Source organism: Cryptomeria japonica, chromosome 3, assembly GCF_030272615.1.
Source record: "Cryptomeria japonica chromosome 3, Sugi_1.0, whole genome shotgun sequence".
Lineage (NCBI taxonomy): Eukaryota > Viridiplantae > Streptophyta > Pinopsida > Cupressales > Cupressaceae > Cryptomeria > Cryptomeria japonica.
This window is the reverse complement of record NC_081407.1, coordinates 286,030,031-286,053,225: the sequence shown is the minus strand read 5'-3', so window position 1 is coordinate 286,053,225 and position 23,195 is coordinate 286,030,031. Positions and strand designations below refer to the sequence as shown.

The 23,195-nt window shown below is 38.0% G+C and overlaps 1 protein-coding gene across 1 annotated transcript; it reads right to left on the bottom strand.

Moving 5' to 3' along the window:
- Positions 1–17,365: 17,365 nt before the first annotated feature.
- Positions 17,366–18,025, bottom strand: LOC131874099 (predicted GPI-anchored protein 58). The gene is made up of 2 exons (XM_059217340.1): positions 17,925–18,025; positions 17,366–17,828 (listed from the first exon to the last, which is right to left on the bottom strand). Exons 1-2 carry the CDS (start codon positions 18,023–18,025, stop codon positions 17,366–17,368), a joined length of 564 nt encoding a protein of 187 aa, XP_059073323.1.
- Positions 18,026–23,195: the final 5,170 nt, after the last annotated feature.

The following is a 23,195-nucleotide window of genomic DNA, read 5'->3' as shown; positions in this document are numbered from 1 at the left end:
CATTCAGACTTAGTAGCCACAACACTTGGTGGTTCACACCTAATTCCTTGATATTGCAAATTGTTTGTAGGTTGTTCCCATTGACTAAATGTTTTAGGAGATAGTGGGAGTTGATCAACAGAAAAGATATACTCACCACATCCCATGCATTTAACCTTGAATTTTTCTTTTAGCTCTGCTTGTTTTGATGTAGAAGGTTTTAATGATTCAGGATCAACATATGCGGATGATGGAGTTGCTTCTCTATTGGTTGGTATTATTGTTTCCAATTTTGGCCGCAAGTTATTGCAATATATGAATAGATTTGGATTGCCATTGACTATCACTTTGGTGCAGTCACCGATTGGGAGGGACCTCAAAGAGATCAATCCAGACCGGGTTGCAAGAGTAAACACAACAAAAACAAGAGGCTATGATGGAGGCAATGCAGAACTGAATGAATTAGATCATAAAAGTTGATTACAGATAACTGGTAACATCCAGGTTACAAGATTCATCTCACTAACCTGCAACAAACATTCTTAATTACAGAACAGGTCACTCTCGAACCTCCAACCTAAGATCTGTCTACTATGTTCTATTTGATTTCCTTTTGAATGACTTCTAATGCTTAATTTCAATGATTTATATGAGCCAAGGAGATCCGGTTGGCTCCAAAATGATCAAATGTCGAAGAACCAAATCAAGCATGTAAAACCAACAGGTTGGCCTCCGCCAAAGAGATTCCTTCGGAAAATACAAAGGATGAAGTGCGGATAAAAGGGAAGGTTGGCCACATGCCAAGGAATATTGGAATCAATGCATAGGGCTCTACAAGATATGAAAGGGATATGGTAGATTCACCAATGCAAAAAGGTCCAAATGGTTCTGGTGCCAGAAAACTGTCTCAGAATCCAGAGTCAATAACTTGCTCGAAAATGATCCAAATGCTCCATGGTTTAGGAATAAGGAATATGATCACGTCCTCAGGAAAAATCCAAATCCACAAGATCCAGTGAGCCAATGCAAGAAAATGCAGAATGAAATGTTGAAACTGCAAAACAAAAAACAAACAGAGAAGAAATATTTTTGGTTGATGCAAGATTGCCAAGAACCGGGGATGCTCCTGCATCAAACATCTAGGGTTGTTGAAAAAGTGAGTCTCTCACTTTGTTGGGGTCAAAGGAAAACCAAGGCGGTCTACCTCTTCCTGAGAAATCCAAGATGAATCTTGAACTGGTGTGCCCTTCCATTTTATAGGATACTCCTTATATTGTCTACTCTGGGTGCTACGCCCAATCCTACTGTCCAAAATGTCTTCAATTTGATCTCGCTCCTTTCGAGGCAACTATTTTTCCAAGTCTGCAATACTATCCTCACTGAATTTTTATTCATGATACTGATGTAGATCTGCAATGTTGAATATAGATGAAATAGTCAAACTATCTGGTAACTCCACTTCATATGCATTTTCAGAACTGAACTTCCTCAAGATCTTACAAGGTCCAAACTTCCTCATATGCAACTTGTTATAGGTTCCAACGGGAAATCTCTCTTTTCTCAGATACACCATCACTTCATCACCAACTTCAAATTCCTTATGTCTTCTCTTCTCATTTGCCTTCTCCTTATACTTGTTGTTCATATCCTCCAAATGTTGCTTAACCTGAATATGAAAGGCCTTCATGTGATCTACAAAATCTTCTACCTCTGCACTCCACTTGTCTTCATTACTTACATCTCTTAATTCTGATATACCTCTAGGGTGTGGTCCAGTAACAGTCTCAAAAGGTGTTCTTCCGGTACTCTTGTTCATTGAATTATCGTAGGCAAACTCTGCTTGTGCAAGAATCAAATCCCAACTTCCGGTCTTTTCTCCAACCAAGCATCTCAACAAATTTTCCAAGCTTCGGTTTACTACTTCTATCTGTCCATCGGTTTGTGGGTGAAAAGTAGAGCTGAATTTCAAATCTATCTTCATCTTCTTCCAAAGTGTTCTCCAAAAGTAACCAGCAAACTTAGTATCTCTATCTGAAACTATGCTCTTAGGTAATCCATGCAATCTCACCACTTCCTTGAAAAATAGGTCAGCTATATGCACTGCATCTAATGTCTTCTTACAAGGTATGAAATAAGCCATCTTCAAGAATCTATCCACTACCACAAATATAGAATCATTTCCTCTTTGTCTCTTAGGCAATCCAAGTATGAAATCCATGCTTATATCTTCCCAAGGTCTCTACGGTACTGTCGAAGGCTTATACAATCTCACATTCTGACTACTGCCTTTTTCAACTTGACAAGCTCTACAACTTTGCACAAATTTCCTAACATCCTTATGAATCTAAGGCCATAAGTAATGCTCACTCACCAATTTTATTGTCTTATCAACACCAAAGTGTTTGTCTAATCCTTCACTATGCTTCTCCTTTATCAGATTCTCTCTCATAGAACTCTTAGGTATGCACAACTGAACTCTTCTGAATAACATTCCATCCTGAATGAAGTAATCCAACCACTTGCTTCAATCTACCATAACCGGTTCTCTACATGCTTTCCAAGGTTCTACAAAATCCAGGTCATCATCAAACAAGGTCTTCAACTCCTTAAATCCTAATACTATCACTCTCATCTTTGTCAACAAATTCCTTCTTCTAATCAATGCATCAACAACTTTGTTAGATTTCCCACTTGCATGCTTCAACACAAAGGTGTAACTTTGCAAAAAAATCTACCCGTCTCATATGTCTCTGATTCAACTTACTCTGACTATTCAAATATTGCAAGGCTTGATGATCGATATACAACACAAACTACTTAGGCAACAATTAATGTCTCCATTTCTTCAAGGCTTGAACTATGACATAAAATTCCTGATGATACACTGAATATCTCCTCCTGGCATCATTCAACTTCTCACTAAAATAAGCTACTACTCTCCCTTCTTGACTCAATACAGCTCCAATTGCGGTTCCAATTGCATCACAATCTACTTGAAACACTTTGTTGAGATCCGGTAAAGCTAACACAGGCTTCTCAGTCACTTTCTGCTTCAACAATTCAAAACTTTTGTTTTCTCCGATTGTCCACTTGAATTCCTTCCTATCTCCCCTCATTGTCTTAGTCATAGGGTTACAAATTGAACCGAAATTTTTGATAAACTTCCAGTAGAAACTAACCAATCCATGAAATGATCTTACCTCTCCAATGCTCTTCGGTGTAGGCCATTTAATAATTACTTTTACATTCTCAGGGTCCATCTTCAAACCATCTGTAGATATCACAAATCCCAAATAGACTAACTCTTCCTTCATGAAAGTACACTTTTAGAGGTTTATCAACAAATTTTCTTCTCTCAACCTTTGCAAAACTTGTTTTAAATGCAACAAATGCTCCTCTTTTGTCTTACTAAAAATCAAAATGTCATCCAAATATACAATAGCAAACTTACCCAAGAATTTATTTAATACCTCATTCATCAATCTCATGAAAGTACTTGGTGCATTACTCAACCCAAAAGGCATCACCAACCATTCATATAGTCCTTCGTTTGTCTTGAATGTTGTCTTCCACTCATCTCCTTCTCCGATTTTGATATGATGATATCCACTCTTCAACTATATCATTGTGTAGTATTTGGCTCCACTCAAACAGTCCATTATGTCGTCCATCGTAGGTAAAGGAAACCGATATTTCATTGTGATCTTGTTTATTGCTCTGGAATAGGTACACATCCTCCATTCTCCATTCTTCTTAGGTGCTAATACTACTAGTACTCCAAAAGGACTCATAATTTATCTAATCAAACCTTTCTTAAAAAATTCTTGGACTTGTCTATTCAACTCTTCATTCTCTGCCGATGTCAACTGGTGTGCATCTTTGTTAGGCAAACTAGCCCTAGGAATCAAGTCCATGCAATGACTGATACTTCTCACAAGTGGTAATCAATTAGGTACATTATTTAAAATGATGTCTTCATACTTTTCCAGCAACTCCCTTATCTCCTCCGGTTGTTCTTCTTCATGTTCTGGATGTTGAGTCTTCTTAGGAACTAAGGAAAAACACACATTCTCATGTCTTATTCAATCCAGGAATTTCCTTCCATCCACTAAACAAATTCTAGCATTCGTACAACATTCACTCTTCAAAGGCTCCTCCAAGGGTAACAAGGTTTGTTTCATCCCATTTGATACAATAGTGTATATATGTTCTTTCTCCCATCGTGTATTTCCTTTTTATCAAACTACCAAGGTCTACCAAAAAAAAGGTGACAAATATCCATATGCATAATATCACACAGGACTTCATCATGATAATTTCCAATTTTTCAGTTTCACCAAACATTGCTCACTTACTAAAAACTTATGATCATCCTGAATCCATGCTATCTGATAAGGCTTAGTGTGTTTCAATCTTTCCAATGTCAACTTATTCACCATCTCTTGGGAAACTAGATTATCTGAACTATCACTATCAATAACAACTTTACAACACTTACCGGATACCTTACATCTGGTCTTGAACAAATTTCTCCTCTGCAAGGGCTCTTTATCTTCTCCGATATGACACAAAGCTCTCCTCATCATCAACAGTTCTCCATCTTCCGGTTTGTTAGCTGATCCTGTGGGGCTTTCTTGTACCAATGTTTTTCTCCTAGTGTTCTTTGTCTTCTTACATTCGAAAGCATGATGTCCTCCTTCACACTTATAGAAAGTTCCTCTAAACACTCTCTTATCTTGTCTTCTATCATATTTTCCAAAACCCTCATTCCGGTAGCCATCAGGTTCTCTCCTCCAGTAGAAATTGTTGTCATCCTTTCGGTATGAATTACTTTCTTTTCTTATTTCCTTGTCCTTGTTATGATCTATATAGGTTCCTCTTCCTCTGGTATATCCTCTTCCTACTTGAAATCTTCCTCCAGAAAACCTTCACCTCTACCTCACTGTCTCTGCTCGTGTCTTTTGTTCAGCTTCTCTTCTACTTTCAAGGCATATTGATAAGCTTCTTCAACACTCTGTAACTTGATCAAACTGAGTTCGTCCTGTATAGACATTCACAATCCATTTAGATATCTTGCAACTTGTTCAACCTCATCAGCAACATGTCCAGATCTGATATTCAACTTGTAGAATTCTTCGATGTACTCCTTCACACTAGATTTCTTTTTCTTGAAGCAAAAGGAATCTAGTGTGAAGGAGTACACCGAAGCATTCTACAAGTTGAATATCAGATCCCTTCTAGAACATATTTACTTGATAATCAGCTGGCATAAACTTTGATTTTAACTTAGCAACCATCCGCTCCCATGATTTGATGTTCTCTTTACCTCTTCTATGTCTATCAACCTGCAAATTCTCCCACCAAAGAGATGCATGACGTTTCAACCGGGTATAGGCATACTTCACCTTTCTTTCCTTTGTGGTGTTCTCAAAATCAAAATACTTCTCCATCTCCGAGATCCAATCCATCAATTCATCTGAATCCAACTTTCCATCATACTCCGGTGGGGTAAAATGTGGTTTAGTGTTCGCCCTACTCAAAACCCTCAAGAACCTTTCTTCTTCTGGATCAATCGCTGGTGGATTTTCTACTTGTTATGTCGAGGCCTCTTCTTCCTCATCTTTTCTCACATATTCAATATGTCGGCCTCTTCTCTAGGTTGTCTTAATGACTTCCAACTGGGCTACAATTCCTCGCAACATTTCCATCACAATAGGGTCTACATTCCCACGTGCTCCACCATTCCTATTTCCCCTTTGCGCCATCTTCGCAATAGTCCTCTATAGCTGCATGTCGGATCCACAATCCGCCACCCCACAACAAGATTCTCAAGACAACACAATCTTTGAAACGAAATCTCGCTCTGATACCACTTGGTGCAGTCACTGGTTAGGAGGGACCTCAAAGAGATCAATTCGGACCGGGAAACAAGAGTAAACACAACAGAAACAAGAGTCTATGATGGAGGAAATGCAAAACTGAATGAATTAGATCATGAAAACTGATTACAGATAATCGGTAACATTCGGGTTACACGATTCGACTCACTAGCCTGCTACAAACATGCTTAATTACAAAACAGGTCAGTCCCAGACCTCCAACCTAAGATCTGTCTACTATGTTCTATCTGATTTCCTTTTGACTTACTTCTAATGCTCAATTACAATGATTTATACAATCCAAGAGGATCCGGTCAGCCCCAAAAGGATCAAATGTCAAAGAACAAGATCAAACGTGTAAAACCAACAGGTCGGCCTCTGCCAAAGAGATTCCTCCGAAAAATCCAAAGGATAAAGTGCGGATCAAAGGGAAGGTCGACCACATGCCAAGGGATATCAGAATCAACGCACAAGGCTATGTAAGCTATGAAAGGGATCCGATAGATTCACCAATGCAAAAAGGCCCAAATGGTTCCGGTGCCAGAAAACTGTCTTGGAATCCAGAATCGATAACTTGCCAGGAAATGATCCAAATGCTCCGCGGTTTAAGAATAAGGAACATGATCATGTCTTCAAGCAAAATCCAACTCCACAAGATCTGATGAGTCAATGCAAGAAAATGCAGAATAAAATGTTGAAACTACAAAACAGAAAACAAACAGAAAAGAAATATTTTTGGTTGATGCAAGATTGCCAAGAACCAGGGATGCTCTTACATCACACTTTAACTCCATTGTGAGGAAATTTTATGCATTGATGATATATTGATGGTATATCTCTCATTTCATGTATCCATGGGCATCCCAAGAGTATATTGTATTTGAGATCTAGATCAAGGGCTTGACAAACCACATCCTTCGTGATTGGTCCAAATCTTAAAGGTAAGGTGACTATGCCCTTGGATGAGTGCTCTTCGTCATCATATGTGTTTATGGTGATTGCATGTGTAGAATTCACAGCCTTTTCAGAATATCCCAATTGATTAATAATGTTCAATGTACAAATTTTTAGACCTGCTTCTCCATCTATCAAGACTCGTTTTATTCTATTTTTATGGAGAAAGGATTTAATATGTAAAGATGCATTATGAGGCTGGGTTACAGATGCATCATCGACTTCTATGAATGTAAGGCAATGTGGAACAAAAAGGTATCTCACCATGGCTTGAAACTTGTCCGCGTTCAGATCAGTGGGTACAAAAGTATCTCTCAAAGTCTTGTTAAGAATAGCGCTATGTGAAGGGGATATGCTTAAAAGCTCAAGGATGGATATGAGGGCGGATGTTTTCCCTAGTTGATCTACAAGGTCATACTCATTCTTGGTGGATGATGAGGCTGTGGTCTTGGATGAAATGCCTTGCAAGGTGACTTTACCTCGACGAGTTGTGACATTACATTCAGAGGTTTCATCTTTAGAAGATGAAGAAGATGGTCCAATGTCATTTAAAACAAATTTACTCCTTTGGGTAGACCCTTCAGGAGTTTTGTCCTTTATAATGATAGTAGAAACATTATTGTCCATTGAAATGTGATTAATAGTGGAATCATAGTCATAGGACATCTTGGTATAATTGTCTTGATTATCCGTAGTTTTTCCTTTTCCTTTTTCATGTTTAGGAAATGGCTCCTTGAACATCTCATGCTCTTCATTGGAGGTATGACCATCAACCTCTATGTCACCTCTGTCAGTGAGATCATGTATGATATTCTTCAATCTGTGACAATTGCTAGTTAAATGCCCTTTACTCTTGTGATATTCACAATATTCATCATCAATGTCATTCCACCAATTTGGTTTTACTTTCAGCTCATATGGTAGATTTTTAGGTAGTGTCATGAGCTTGTTTGCCATTAATTTCATGAATGATGTTTCAATCGGTTCTCCCAACGAAGTGTACTTTCTTTGGGGTTTTGATTGCCTTTGATTGTTCACTTGATCATTCGTATTGGATGAGCTTGCATTGGGGAAATTTATCTTAGGTTTCACAATATTTACATTTACTACCATATCATTGACTGTGTTCTTATTCTTGTTCCAAAAGCTAGGTTTGTCTTTCCCATTTTATTCCTTTTTGTTCTCTTTGAATATCTTAATGACACCTTGTTCGATAAGGACTTTTTCTATTGCCATTACTTTCTCAATGACCTCTTTGAAGGTAGACAAACAAGCTTTTATTATCTCATATCCAATACCCTTGTTGATGTTTTGAGTGATTATTTCTACCATTTGTTTTTGTGGCATATCACAAAAGCATCAACTAGCAAGACCTCTCCATCGCTATAAAAATGAAGAGAAGGATTCCCCATTTTTCTACCTAGTATTGCACAAAGTAGCTACTGACACATCTTCTTCAATTTTGTATGAGAAACATTGTATGGAATCCTTTGCTAGGTCACTCCATGATTTAATTCCAAGTGGAAGTTGGGAGAACCATTCCATTGCTTGTTCACCTAAGATTTGTGGGAACAATCTCATCAAGTACGTTTTCTCTCCTACTACCTCAATGCAAGCTATGAAAAACTATCTTATGTGTGCCTTAGGATCCCCTTTGCCTTTGTACTTATCAAATATTGGTGTCACAAAATGTGGAGGGAATGGAGGCATTGGAATGCTTCTATCAAATGGGTAAGGACATATATCTTCCATTGTATATTGTTGCTTTTGTGTACTCATGTCCACCATTTTATTTTGTAAATCCTTGATCTCTTGTTGCAAGTCATTCTTGGGTGGTGTATTTTCTCTTTGAGCTAGTCCCATGCTTGAGACAATGGGAGGAGGAGGGATATAATGCATATATGGATGGTATTGATCATAGATGTGTTCATATGGAGGAAGGACATAGTTGTAGCTTGCATATGGCCCACTTGGTATGGTATTATAGCGAGGAGCACTAGGTCTAGGTCGATACATGTCATGACCATAAGGATAGGAGGTGTCATAAGAGTGATCTTAAGTATTGCCCCCAAATCTGACATGGGGTCTCCTCGTGACACGATTTTGAATATTTTCTTGGGCCTAATTGTATGCATGGGTAAGATCTTGGGTATTATCATGGTCATTTATAGTGGTAGTTCTTCTCCATGGGAAAGGTCGACTGCAAGGTTGTTCATGAGAGGTTCTATCATAACTGGCATGAGAATGAGTGTATGTGTTTGTAATTTTAGGTTTTTGAAATAGGGAGGAAGGTGACTCAAGCACGAGACACTCTCTTCTATTACCACCATTATTAGGCATCCTATGCCTTGTATTAACTTGATTTGTTTGATTTGGATCATCCTCCAAAATTTATAACATATTAAAATCATGGGGTAATCTTGTTCCACTTTGTGCCATGACTTGGAAGAAATATTGTCTATCTCTCTTCATGATTTCTTGAATCAATTTTAATTAAAATGGGCTATCCATGATAGTTTCCTCAACATCTGCAGAATCCACAGATGCATTGTCATTGTCATTATCATTTCCATTGTTGTTCTCATTGTCTGGTATATTACTGCGATTGTCAAATGGATTGTAGAATTTGTCTCGATCAAACTCATAGGCACACATGTTTAAAGACCTTAGAGATTCTTTAACTTCCCTTCTAGACCTTTGTGAACGAGTTTCAACCATGAACTAAAGTCTTGACCAAAATGAAAGGTAGTATGAAAATGCAAAGACTATGGAAGACCAAGAGGTGTATGAAGTGTAGATGAATCTAGGGTAAAATTGCAATGTCCAAGAGTGTAAGACCAAAGTATGTATGTTTGAGAGTAAGGTGTGGCTTCCAAAGAGATGATGGATCTCTTGATGAGGTAAGTTGACCTTTACTCAAGAAGACCAAATGAGACCCTAAGATGATAGATCTTGATGTGGGAATCACCTAGTGTTGTGTTGTAGTATGTTTTCAAAGTGTGATGAGGACATGCAAAGTAACCTCTTGACTAAAATTTAGAAGATATGTATGAGGGCAATGCAAATGAAGGAAAATGATTGACTGTGTGTGACCAAGACAGGTTGACTGAAGAATGAAGCCCTATAGGAAGCAACTTTAGAAGCTATTTGAATCTGAAAACTTAAGTCCTTTTTCTCTTGACAAATCTTTTGCAATTTCTTAGTTCTGAACACAGACACAGTTTAAGTAAACCTAGATGTGATTTTGAAAATGTTTTGCAATTCTGTCCAATTGTGAAGTTGTCGAATGTGACCAAACCTCGATGTTTTGACTTTTAGCGACAAGAAAACACATCAAACAATGACAACACAATGTGTGAAGGTGTTTTTGTCCAAAAATGATAGTGTTTCAATTTCAAGTGTGATTATAAAATGTCCTTGTTTGTTTTGCATACACTTGAAAACACAATAAACACAATGTTTCTTTGTTTTGTTTGAAAATGTTTGTGTGTTTTGATCATGTAATCACAAATCCTAAGGTTGACGAGGATAATAGTTGTTGAATCTCACTTGGGGGGGTTACCCCAAGCTATGCAATTCAAAGCAGATACTTAGATGCTTGACCCCATAACACCACCCTCGGTACTCACTTCTCTGAGACAGACAAGCACTAGTCCCCACGAAAACTCCTTATGGCAAACTTTGTATCTCTACTAAGAACCGTAAGAATGTGAGCCGCTTCAGAGGTCCAACCTCCTGCGCCAACAACTAGAAGGTTTTTGGCTTCTAACATAAAATAGTGTCTAGTAAGGGCATCCGTTCGGGTGGCTATAATCAACAGCTTGTTACGCTTCGTTAAATGGAAGGCCTCCCAACCTATAGAGGTTGCGCTCTATAGGATTTATGGGGAGTCATCATGTCGTTATAGTAGCATGTAACACCTATTGCTTGCAACTTTCATCACAAACACTTTTATTTATAGTGGTTTGGAAGAGCTTGACTTTAGCCCGTTACCACTTGTTTTGTTCCCTCTCACTTGACCTTATGGGTTATTCGGGAGGCAAGCCCTCTAAAAGGTAAAACAAAAAGAGCCTATTTCTCAAGACACAAAAGAAACTTGTTAATTTTAGAGAACCAATTGAAGTGTTTTGCTAGACTATAGAAGACAAAGCAAGAATCTCAAAATAAAAAATATTGCCCAAGGTCCTGCACCAAACTTGTTAGTAGTTTTTGAAATGATACCCCTCCTGCAAGAACACAAGTTAGGTAAATTTTTAGAAATCCCAAATCATGGTATTAATATTTTATTATTTAAATCATTTTCGTGATTTAAATAATGATACATATGTGAAGAGTGAGGGCATAGTTTTGTATGGCGCCTACCTCTCATACCATACACTCAAATCAACTAGGTGTGAAATATGGGGTTAAACGTAATACAAAGTTATTATTATTTAATAATGTTTTTTAAACATTATTAAATATGTATCCTAAATGTAAAAACGGTTTTCTATCATATGGGCCCCATTATTTTCTCTTTGGGCTAATATTTCACTCGGAGCTCGGTAAGGGTGAAAAATCTACTTCAACGAGTGCCGAGTTGGTATAAAGAAGGAAAGAATATAAAATTTTGTGGGGCCCTCCTTTAACATTCACTAGCAAAGGAAAAGTCTCAAAATAGCTTTTATTTAAATCACTGTTTAATAATGTAAAAAAATATTTAAACATTGCAAATGGACGCACCTTGTTTATACAAACAAAAGCAATACTCGGGGCTGAACAAGGTATGGAAAGAGGCTTTAAAGAGCCTCGAGAAAATGACCAAATTAGAAAAGGGCGAAGTTGAAGTTTGTGGGGGCATTTAAATTTTAAGTCAAATCTCAATGAGTCCCGAGTAAGTTATGCTCTTAACTCCCACTTGAAAGGAGATTAAATTAGGGTTTCAAGGATTTTTACGAGAAAAGGGAACTATGGATATAGTGGCCAATATTATTTGACATAATGCTTCAGAAAGATGACATCTAATGGATTGCACACAATGAATTTGTTGATATGGTTTTAGAAACTTCAAGCTATTTCAATTTGCAGATGTAAAATCTATCTGTCACCAATCTGTTGATGTTTTTAAAAATACGATTTGGGTTTGGCTGATTCCTAGATATGTTTTAGAAGACTCAGGTTTGAAGAAATACTTAGAGCTGCAGAAAACCCAGATTGTGGATTGAAAGATACAGTACCCAAAAGCTATAGAAGTTATTGTAGAAAATATGGAAAACATAGAAGCACAGGTAATGCACAGAGAATGTGAGCTATGACCTTCTAGAATGCCCCAAAGAAATGTGATATCATGGTTGCAACAATCACTGAAAAAACATACGTATTTTGGTTTTGTGGAGTGGGCATATTATTATGGTCTAATAAATAAATGAAAAATCAAAGTGCAATAAGTTTTAAGTTTTCACTCAGTGGTAAAAGCATTCACATGAAAGGTTAAAATATACATAGGTGGGCACTAGTCTTTGATGCCAAATGTAAAAGTGCAAGTGAATGAATTTCACCAGGATCAAAATTTTGCACCTATGCAGGGACTAAAATTTTCTTCCAATAGTGAAAGATTGGTTTTACTGACAAAATTCATTTTCACTTGGGAAATGAAATTATTTTGGGAAAATGATAATGTGGTAAGTTATAAATGGAAAGAATACACATGGGTGATAAATGATTATTCTAGATTAAAATTAAGCAATGGAAGGAACACAAATGGTAATATTCAAGAAGGGGCACATGTGTATTTGATTTATTACTGAAATGGTGATTCTTTGTTTTCACCTTAAATGAAACTTATTTCACAAAAGGTGTGGCCTATTTTGGATGAGGCCAAATTTTCTAGTTGAAAGTGGTTCATGAGGAATATTTGTTATACTAAAGAAATGTTATTTTCATTCATGTGAACATAGAGTGAGATGATTATTATTGTCACTAGTAATATTGTTTCATTTAAAGGGGTGAAATTTTGCATCAAGACAATTATTGTCTTCTTCTCCTTCTCCTTCTCCTCCTCCTCCTCCTCCTCCTTCCTTCTCCTTCTCCTTTTCCTTCTCCACCTCATGAGTAAATAATAGTCAGATTGAGCATTAGATAGATAACATTTTCAGAATTGTCTCCATGATTGTAAATTCATTCTCATTTGAATACAATGCATTAAGGATGCTTTGGATACATCCTTTCAGAATTCCCGATTTTTGTTAGTTGTATAGGGGTTGCAGTTTTGTTTTAAGTTTTGTGCATAGGTTAGGGCTGAAATCTAGAGTTAGGGATATGGCTTGCTGTTTGTAAGTGTCCAGTCTCATGAGTAAATAATAGCCAGTTTGAGCATTAGATAGATAACATTTTCAGATTTGTCTCCATGATTGTAAATTCAATCTCATTTGAATACAATGCAATAAGGATGCTTTGAATTTGTCCTTTCAGAACTCCCGATTTTTGTTAGTTGTTTTTTGCTTCCTTCCAAGTGAGGGATTAGATTGCTTTGAGCAACTTGCAGTGAGGTTGAGTGAGTAATATGGATCTCTAAGAAGAGTTATGTGAGCAAATTTGTTAATATCAAGCATTAACATAATAAAATCTATTGGTTATAATGAGTTTACTAATGAGATTCTATTTGCATCCTTTTGTTTGACTCTTTGCCCTAGGATAGGCATTGTTCTATGTATAGATTAATTCATTTTCGAAATATATTCATTATCGAAATCATTTTTTCTTTTCATGTTTTTAGGAGTAGAATTGGAATAAAGTTTTTACTCTCAGATGTGCATAAAAGAGATATAACCAAGATAGAGCTAATTTTGGATAGTGTTTTATGTATTCTGGATATTCAAGTTGAGAGCTATTTGTTGTATGTAACATTTGTCTCAAATTATGTCAGATTTGTAAATGTTGCTAGAGGTATACCCACCTAGTTTTGTAGAGCCTAAAGTGTATAAGGGTTGCTTAGTTCATAGGAAACCCTTATCAATTGGCCAATGAACTTAGAATTCTGTTGAAAGAAGAAGGCTACTTTTGAGGTAATTCTGAGACATCCCTTGGAAAAACCAACAACCTATAAGCTATATCATGCCTTAGGGAACCTTTACAATGCATATTTCAAAAATTCCCAGATATCATAAATGAAGGTGACAGAGATGACAACTTCTGGAAGCTGAGGCTATAGGTTTGATGTGACTGATGCAAGCATGCTCAACTGCAATATTTTCTATCGAAGTCAATCTGTACTTCAACTTTGGCTTTGTCAGGTACTTTGGGGGCTGATGAGTGAAGAATGAGTGCTCCAATCTCCCCGTCCAAAATTGGAAACCTGTCCAAAAATATAGGAGGTACAAATGTGGAAAAGACAACGACTAATCCTCCTCCTTTGGTTGATCCTCTTCCAAAGAAAAATACCTTTTGTGCCATACATGTATCTCATCAACTGGCCGAGAAAATGTCTTCAAGCCTTGCAACTTACTCATTGCCTCTTTTGTCCTATGAGCTGGCATAGTTGCGGCCTCGAAGGTGAACTTATGGTACACTGAATCAACTTCCATAATATTGTCAATAATTAAGTGACATGAATCACCTTGGGAAGAGTCCTTAGCCAATGAATTCAAAACTGCATTGATCGCCTCCTGGAATCCCTGCTTCCACATGTCTAAATCCTTGATTTATCCTTCTATTGTCAAAATAAGGGGAATATCCCACTTCTCAAGGCCTTTGAATAATTCCATCCTTTCACCCAATGCTTTCTTTTCCTCTTCAACGTGGGGAAGCTCTTTAATCAACAAATTGTAGTTTTTCCACGTTGTCCCCACAATCTGGGGTGTAGATGGCATATTTTTGACTGCCAAAAGAATTTATTTTAATATCTGACCCTTAGGCAGCCAACTAATCCTAATAGGCTGAAAGAACAAAAAAAATTCATCCAATTGGCTAAGGAGCTGTGACATCAAAGAATAAGAGGTATGCAACTCACTTAATTTTTCAATAATCTTATTAGAGACCTGCAAAATTGTTGACCTTCTTAGCTCAAAATAATTTATTTCTGCATCTTCCTTTGCCTTCTGAAGGTCTTCCTTTAATTTCTCAAAATGTTTTGGCTTGGGTCATGCCAGGGTTCCAATATCTCTCTTGGCTAGCTCCTTCATTAATCTCACATTTTCAATGAATACCTTATTGTCATTATTTGTGAGGGCCACACGCCTATCCCTTAGAGTACCATGCCTCTTTTCATCCTCTTCAACTGCCAACTTTGCAAAATATGCAACATGATATGAAATTGTTGCTGCCTCAATAGATGAAGTGTTAGCTAGGGTCTTGATTACTGCATCTCCAACTTTATGCTTAACCCCATACAATATAGCTGGATTATTTGTTCTAGGGGCCCTTGACCAAAGTGCAAAAGCCTTTACACTCAAGGATTAACCCCCAACCCATGCTCACCAAATTCTTGAGCATAGATTGGGTCCTTTTGCCTCATGACTTGATCTAACAAGAAAAAAATTTTGCTGTCCCACCTCGGGATAAGCATTGTCACTTTTTCCTACTATATCCCTTCCTTCTTCAGGGGTGCACTTATACTATCATTATCAAAATTCTAGAGCTCCTCCTCAGATAGATCCTTTAATTTCTCCCTCATCCAAAATGATTTGAATTCAAGAGTGTTGACAAGAAGCATCATTTGTCATAAATTGCATTCAATCAATTATTCTTTCATCCATTGCCTTCTCTAGTGGAATGGCGCTTGGGATCAGAGACCTGTCAAGGTCTACAAGCACCTCTACTGCTTCATCATCTTGGAAAGTGTCCCTTGGTGGAGAGGGTGGCTTGATACTTTCATCAAATTCAAGGTCAATGACTTCCACAAAGTTAGAGAGCTTTGCTTTTTCTTTTTCCACCTTCCTTGCAGGTGTTTCCTATTGTGGAGAGGGTTGTGGGGGGACATCTTGAGAGGATTCCCCAGTGAGGGGTTCCTTTCCTTTTGACCCTAAAGGCTCATAGGCTAGCCTCTCCTCCAATTTATCCTCAACCTGCCCACCCTCTCTTCTCTTCTTTTCGGAAGCAAGAATTTCATTTTTCTCTTCTCTGGATAGCCTCTACAGAGCTAACATTTTTTATTAAGTCCTCCCCTTCATTTAATTGATGAGAGTAACCTCTCACCTCCAGCCTTTGAGTCCTCAAATCATGAATGTATCCTTTTGGATCAAAATTCCTTGCTTGACCTACCTTGAGCCTATAATTGCTCACCAAGAAACTTTACACTTTCTCAAGTATGTTGGATCCTACAAGGAAGTCCTAAAACATTATAGCCCTTGGGAGGTGTTGCCCCTTTCTCTCTTTTTTGACTATCTCCTTCTCCATCCACATCAACTGTCACATAAGCTCTATGATTGCAAGTTGTGGAAGGACTGCTATTAGCAGAATGTGTGGTGGCTGGGGGCATCCATAAACCCTGATTATTATGCAATCCGCATAGAAAAAAAAATCACCAAAAATTTGGGAGAATCCCCCCTCTCGGTATTCAGTATTCTTTGCCCTGACATCCTTCATTCTTAGAACTTTGGCAATATGCACAAGAATCCTTGGCATCCTGACCCCCATCATTCCCAGGACCTTCATTACAAAAGGATCACAAAAAGATTTGTAATCTACAAACATAGACCTTTTGTCCCAGACTTGGGTCCACCTCTAAATTGGCCATCTATCTCGTGTTCGAATTTCTTTATCTGCAGTTCATCATTCCAATCTGTCCTATTTTGAAAAAGAATCATGTGGCATATAAAAGATTAGTCTTTGAATTTTAAATTTTCTCTTAGATCCTTGGCCGCTAATAAGCCCTCATACAACTTGTCTTCAATATATGTAATAAAATCATAGAGTTCACTTGTTTCAAGGAACTGAATCCTCATTGCCATAGCCATAAAGCCTATTGGCATCTGAGTCAGTCCATATTCCTCCCCTAACACGTGGCATAGAGCATGATAAGTTTTTACAAAATAATCCTAAAAATTTTGTAGCTCAAAGGGCTCCCTCTCAGAGTCAAAAAGATATCTTTTTGATCCCTTGAACATCCTTTTCATATAAAGGGGTAAAATATTTCCCCTATAGAGCTTCTTTTTAGCAATGTACTCTACTTCCAACCTGTTCTTGTTGATCGTGGTGAGGGCACTTTTGTCTAGATTAAAACATTCTGCTATAGCATCTTTGGAGACATCCAAAAGAATGTTGCCATTTGTTGTCCTCGCAGTCATGTTCTCTGGATGATAATGCTTTGCCAAATCCTTGATCAATAGTGGCTCAACAAAAACATTGGGAACTACTAGATTACCCAAATTAAGGTTTCAAGGATTGGATACAAGAGCAACCTTGTCCCTATTCCCATAGAAAAAGTGGAAAATATCCCACCCCCTTTCAGTGGTGTGGGCATCCTTCCATTGGGCACTATTGTCTCCAAAATTTTCTTTGAAATTCTCCATTATAGTTGACCCTTTGAACATTTCTAAAAGATCTTGGCTGAAACTTCGGGGTTCCTTCTTCTTTTTCTACTCTTTAGCTTCCAATTTCTCTGCCAATTCCTTGGCAATCTCCTCAAGAGTCTTGGCTGGGACAAATGAGGATGGGGCTTCTTCTGTTTGCTTCTGTTGGGCCTCTGAGGGGTTTTCACTAGTAGGAGGCATGGGCTCTACCTCAGCGGTTTGTCCTGATTTAGCTGATGCTGAGGGTGTGGATTTCTTTGTGGGAGCCCTTCTTCTTTTGGGCTTGGGAGCCTCTTCTTGAGGGTTAGACCCCTCTTCTTGTGGTTTTTTTGCAATTGGAGAAGCTGGTGTAGATGATTGTGCAGATGGTTTTTTGGGAGAAGCCCTCCTTCTCTTGGGAATGGGCTTTATAGCTTCTGGAGAAGGATGGGGCTCAACAAAATGTTCACTATCAGAAGAGACTACAGTGGCATTCTTGACTGATCTCTTTCTCTTTGGTTTAGCAACTTCCCGCTGCTGCGGTGGTGCGCTTGACTCCCCAGCCTTAGAAATTTAGGTAGTAGCTAGAGGGTTTGTCCCTTCCGTGGGTTTATCTACAATGGATTGGATAGGCAGAACAACTGACAAGGAAATTGCATGGGTAATCTGAGGCTGGGTGGAGCTTGTTCCTGATTGGGGAGCCTCTTGGGAAGTAATAGGGATGGTTTTTTCAATTGCAGAGGCCATTGCTTCATCTAGAACAACAAAATTTAAAAGAAACCCCACACAGACATACACTCCCTCTAAACCTAGGGCAAAATTATCAAATTCACACATTGACACTCCTCAATTTCCCTACAAAAACACATAGAAGGACTTGGAAATTCGATTTACTGATTTGCACGCAAATGGGTGTTGTTGAAAACTCTGGAGGTGCACTGATTGCTCTGGTTCACCTTGTCACTCTATGCTTCGCTCTTCAATTGCAGGGTGAGGAACTATGCTTCAAATTCCACTTTTATTTCTCGTAGATGAAACACCATTACTTCATACGTGCAAGCTTCCACTGGTTGGTGGCCTTCAAGATTCAAATGCTATCGTTGATCCTCAAATGAATGATCCAGATCCTGTGTTGACAAACATGAATGCTAACATGACCCCCTTCTCTAATTACTTTGCCACCTTTGAAAACACGTTGCTTATTCAAATCTTCAACTTTACCATCCTTATGAAAATATGACCCATGCGAGATAGCGGGGCCCTTGTATTTCCTTGTTGCTCAACATCCTGCATGGTCCTCGATGTGCCCTCTGCCTTGCCACGTGATAGTGGGAATCATTACTCCCTTGCTATTCAATCATCTTGTGCCACTATCTTCCTATTTCTATTTACCCCACGGGATTGCGAGGCTTCATTGTTTCTTATCACTTCACTACCCCGTAGTGTCCCTTCTTTGTTGCTAAGACACCTGTGGGATGGCGGGGAAAGCGAAACACTTGACCCGCTACCCCGCACAAATTTTCTTGATAATTGTTTAGCTCTACGAGAAGCCCCTTTCTAAGCACTTGACCCCTTCCTGCTATCCCGCACTCATGTCCTTCTTGTTTATTTTCTTTGTTGTGCTTATGCATTCATCAACCCTGCGGGATAGCGGGGCCCTATAGTCCTTCGATCGCCTTGTCACCTCGCAACATCCTTTCCTTGTTATTAATTCAACCGCGGGATAGCGGGGACAACAAAATACTTATCCTGCTATCCCACATAGTATGCTTTTACCTCATTGCTTAATGCCTTCTCTACCTACTTGCTCATTGATTCCCCTCCTGAGGGATAGCGGGGTCCTATTTCTTCATGTGCCAAGATCATCCCGCGAGGTCTTAATTTTATTGCTTTATTCATCTAGTGCCTCTTCCCGCTATCCCGCACCTTCTAAAGACCCCTAACAAATGACTTGCGGGTTAGGAACAAAGTGTTCCTAAACAACGATCCCGCTATCCCACACTCACCAAGAATAGAAGGGTGGATTTAAGTGAAATATTTTAGCACGTGATCACTTACTAAGGGCGAACGGGGTCATAGTATGGGTATACCTAAGACACATAGACCTTAGAACATGGTATTTCGACAAAAGACATCAGATCATTTGAAAAATTGATAGCGACCGGTACAAAAGGTGAAACCTAGCATGTGGGGCGAGTAAACATACGACTAACAACCCTCCCGAGGACAACTTAAGATGCAAAGACCGACTACTCGCTGTCAATGAAGAATTAGGACAAAGCTGAGAATAAAACACAAGCCACTTAGAAAAATTGAAACCCCTCTAAAACCCTACAACCAAGGACATTTCAAAAACACAGAAGACTCAATTAGATTAGAAAATATCACTCCCAACAGTTTCTACATTCAGTCTGCCATTGGCTCCTCATCTTCAATGCTTAAATGGGTCACTAACCAAACATAGTGAAGATATTTGTGTGCTTGATTTCCAACCAATGTTCCTTGAAGTTTCTTGACACAGGGATAGGTTTCGGGGATGGGGGTATAGAAGGACTGTGGGGGGATGACAACTAGGGTAGTGGAGCAGTGCTGAAATACATACAATACTTGAAAATTAGTTGTAAAAAGATGTATAACTGTATAAAGAATAAGTACATACATTGAAATATTGCATTGAACTTTGAACATTAAACTATAAACTTAATAACTATTAAATTATTAACATTTAACTAGTAGTAGTTTTTACAGTGAAAATAAAAAATATCGACATTGAAATGAGAATTTTCAAATTTTCATAATGATAATTCATGATTACAATCAACAACGTTCAAAGTTCAAATTTCAAAAACAAAATAGTAAATAGTTGATAGTAATACTAATGACTCTTGCCTCATGAGTCAATGACCCGATGCCTCTAATCATCCCCAAGCTCTTCGCCAAACCTCTCATCAATGGAACTACTAGACCCCACATGTCCAAGCTCATCTACAACAATACCAACCACTCTTGTTTGTGTAGTATCATCATCAATCCATGTTGGCTCTTCTAGCTCTACATCTAAGCTAGTTGTTATACTCTTCTTGTACATAAGTGTGTTGCGGTCAATGAGATGCAATACACTATGTATAGCCACAAGCTTCTTTGCCCTCCTAGAAGTAAGCTTGTCCTTTAATGGAGTGGATGAAGCTATAAGTAGACCAGTTCCTCTCAGCAATATAAGAACTAAAAACCCAAGACAACAAATGAATGGATAGAGTTGTAGTCAAAGATATAGGTCCATGCAAACTCCACCACAACTTGGGGTCCTCTCATAACATTCTCGAGATCTATATTGGTAGCATTTGAATATCCCCAAAGAGTGACAAGTTTTGTCCACTTAATATGAATCAAGTTGGCCCCTATAGGATCATACATTTTCTCAATGGCCTTCATGAACCCATCCTTCACCTTAGCATCCTCTACAGGTGTAATTCTATAGAACCTTTGCAGGTACCGCTTCAAGTTCAATGCATAGGCAGCCATGTGTAAGGAAGTGTTTAGCTTCTCCCATCTATGCTAAATGATTGGTTGAATATATTGTATGTAGAATTGGAATGTGGGGTACTCTCACACAACAACCTTCATTTAATCAAGCATATAATCAATGCAGTCATACACCTCTCCAAGGGAAGGTGCATTAGAATCCTCATATCTAATACCCCTGAAGGATTGGAGTAATGATGGAGACAACATATTTGACTTTGGCCCAAAAGACATCATTCTTCACCACCTTCTTCACCCTAAATCCCTGTTGTGTCTTTGACTCAAGGCCACCGATTCCATTATGTTGTCATAACCATTAGTTGCAATGCCTCTTGCAAATCAAGCATCCTCTCCAAGAGAATAAAGTATGATGCATATTGAGTCTCTACAAGTTTCAAAAATTCTCTCTTAGAGGACCTAAAAAGCGCATGTGAAGTGTGTTGATTGCAAATAAACATTTGCACATCTCTAGCATCATTGACAATTGTTATGATCCAACATATTTTACCCATGTCCTTGAGTGCATTATTCATGGCATGCAAACAACAAGAAGTCCACCAAATATGTAAATAGGCTATCTCAATCAACTTCCCTATAACTTTGTACAGATAGATTGCATATGTCACAACCTGCACCACATTTTGTGACCCAACCTCCTCTATAGCATCTTTGACGACCTGGAACTAAAAATGAGCATCCCTACAATGTTGTGAACAATCAATAGTCCTAAGGAAATAAACATATGTTGTAGATGTCACCATGATATTAATGATTGGATGATTCCTAATGTCCGTCTACCCATCCATGACTATGTTGCATCCACTTGTGACTTAGGTTCTCTTCATCTTCTCCATCAAAGTATTAATCTAGGAATAGTTTTGATTCAAGAATGTTGTCCTCAATTTAGACTCCCCTAATGGTACATATGATTGTCTTTCCCTTATTATCTTTGAATAGCTACCTTATAAAAAGGAGAGTAAGCCACATAAAATGGAATGCCATTGGCAAACATTTACCAATGGAATCATCTCCCGCATCCTTTGCTTGCACATTGAATAAATTTGTCAATGGTTGTGCCAATGGTTGTGAAGATGGACTAGTCATCTTACATTTGACCTTAGGCTCTACTACCCCTGAACTAGATGGATTCAGTGGCCTTAGATTTTGCAAACTAGAAGTAGAAACTATAAAAATCCAACGACCCCTACTCCTTTGTAACAAAGTGGCAAATGCAAGTACTTTGAATCTTCATTGCAACCCAGTAATTTTAATATTTCAGACCTATATTTCAAGCACCCTTCTACTTTTTTACATACATCTACAACTTTTCCTAGGACAAGAAGGAAGTGAGTATTAGATCTAGTAATGTGGCTAAACCATTCAAGATTACACATGGCACTTCCACTGTCTAGCACCCCCAGCTGTCCCAAGCTTTGCCAGTACCTTAGATGCAAATTTTTTTAAAGGTAAATTTAGATCATTTGCAGGATTTGAGAAGGGCAACCATAATTTTGACTAGTCCCAATAGAATTTGTTTCAGTCTGAGTGTTAAGTCATCTCCCATTCCTTCTATGCCAGGACCATTCGATGATTCATTTTACTTTGAATTTCTACTTCAACCTCTTGACCCTCATCCTTGCTCATGTTGTGATAATTCATAATGATAATGATGTTGCAAGAAAGAATGATTAAAAAAAATCAGAAAACCTATATGATGGTCATAATTTATTAATTTCAAATTTGTCAAATTAAAAAAATTGCTATGAATTAAATTTTTTTGAAGTAAACATTTTAAGTTTTGGACAATGAATTTGAGTGCATCATTGCCTACACATTGTCAAATTCTGATATAAATTATTAAACAATGACAATGACAAAAAGGGGCAATGTTTTCATTGTTTCGATCATTCATAAACAATAGGGGTTTCAATGTTCATTGTGTCAAATATCAATCTCAAACAACAATGTTTTACTTTCCATTGTTTTAATCATTCATGAATCATAAATTTAAAAAGTAAATCATGATTCATGATAGTTGTTCTCTTCCTATAGAAAATATTAAGAATCTCCAGTTTGCTTGCTCCTCTTCCTATGTTTGCTTCCAACTCAATCTCCTCTTCACTCTTCACTTTTAGACTGCAGCCACTAATTTTGTGTGAAATTGAATGGGACCAAATATTTCTTTTACAACTTTTTTAGAGGCCTCTCCTTCCAACTCAATCTTTCAGTCTACACTCTTCGCTTTTAGATTGGAGCCACTAATTTTGTATTAGATTGAATGGGACCAAATGTTTCTTGGGATTGGTGTCGAATTAGGATTAGGGTTAGTCACTTTGAAGTGACTTTTTTCTTTTATTTTTATTTTAAAAAACTTGCTTGAATCTCTTTCGCCACA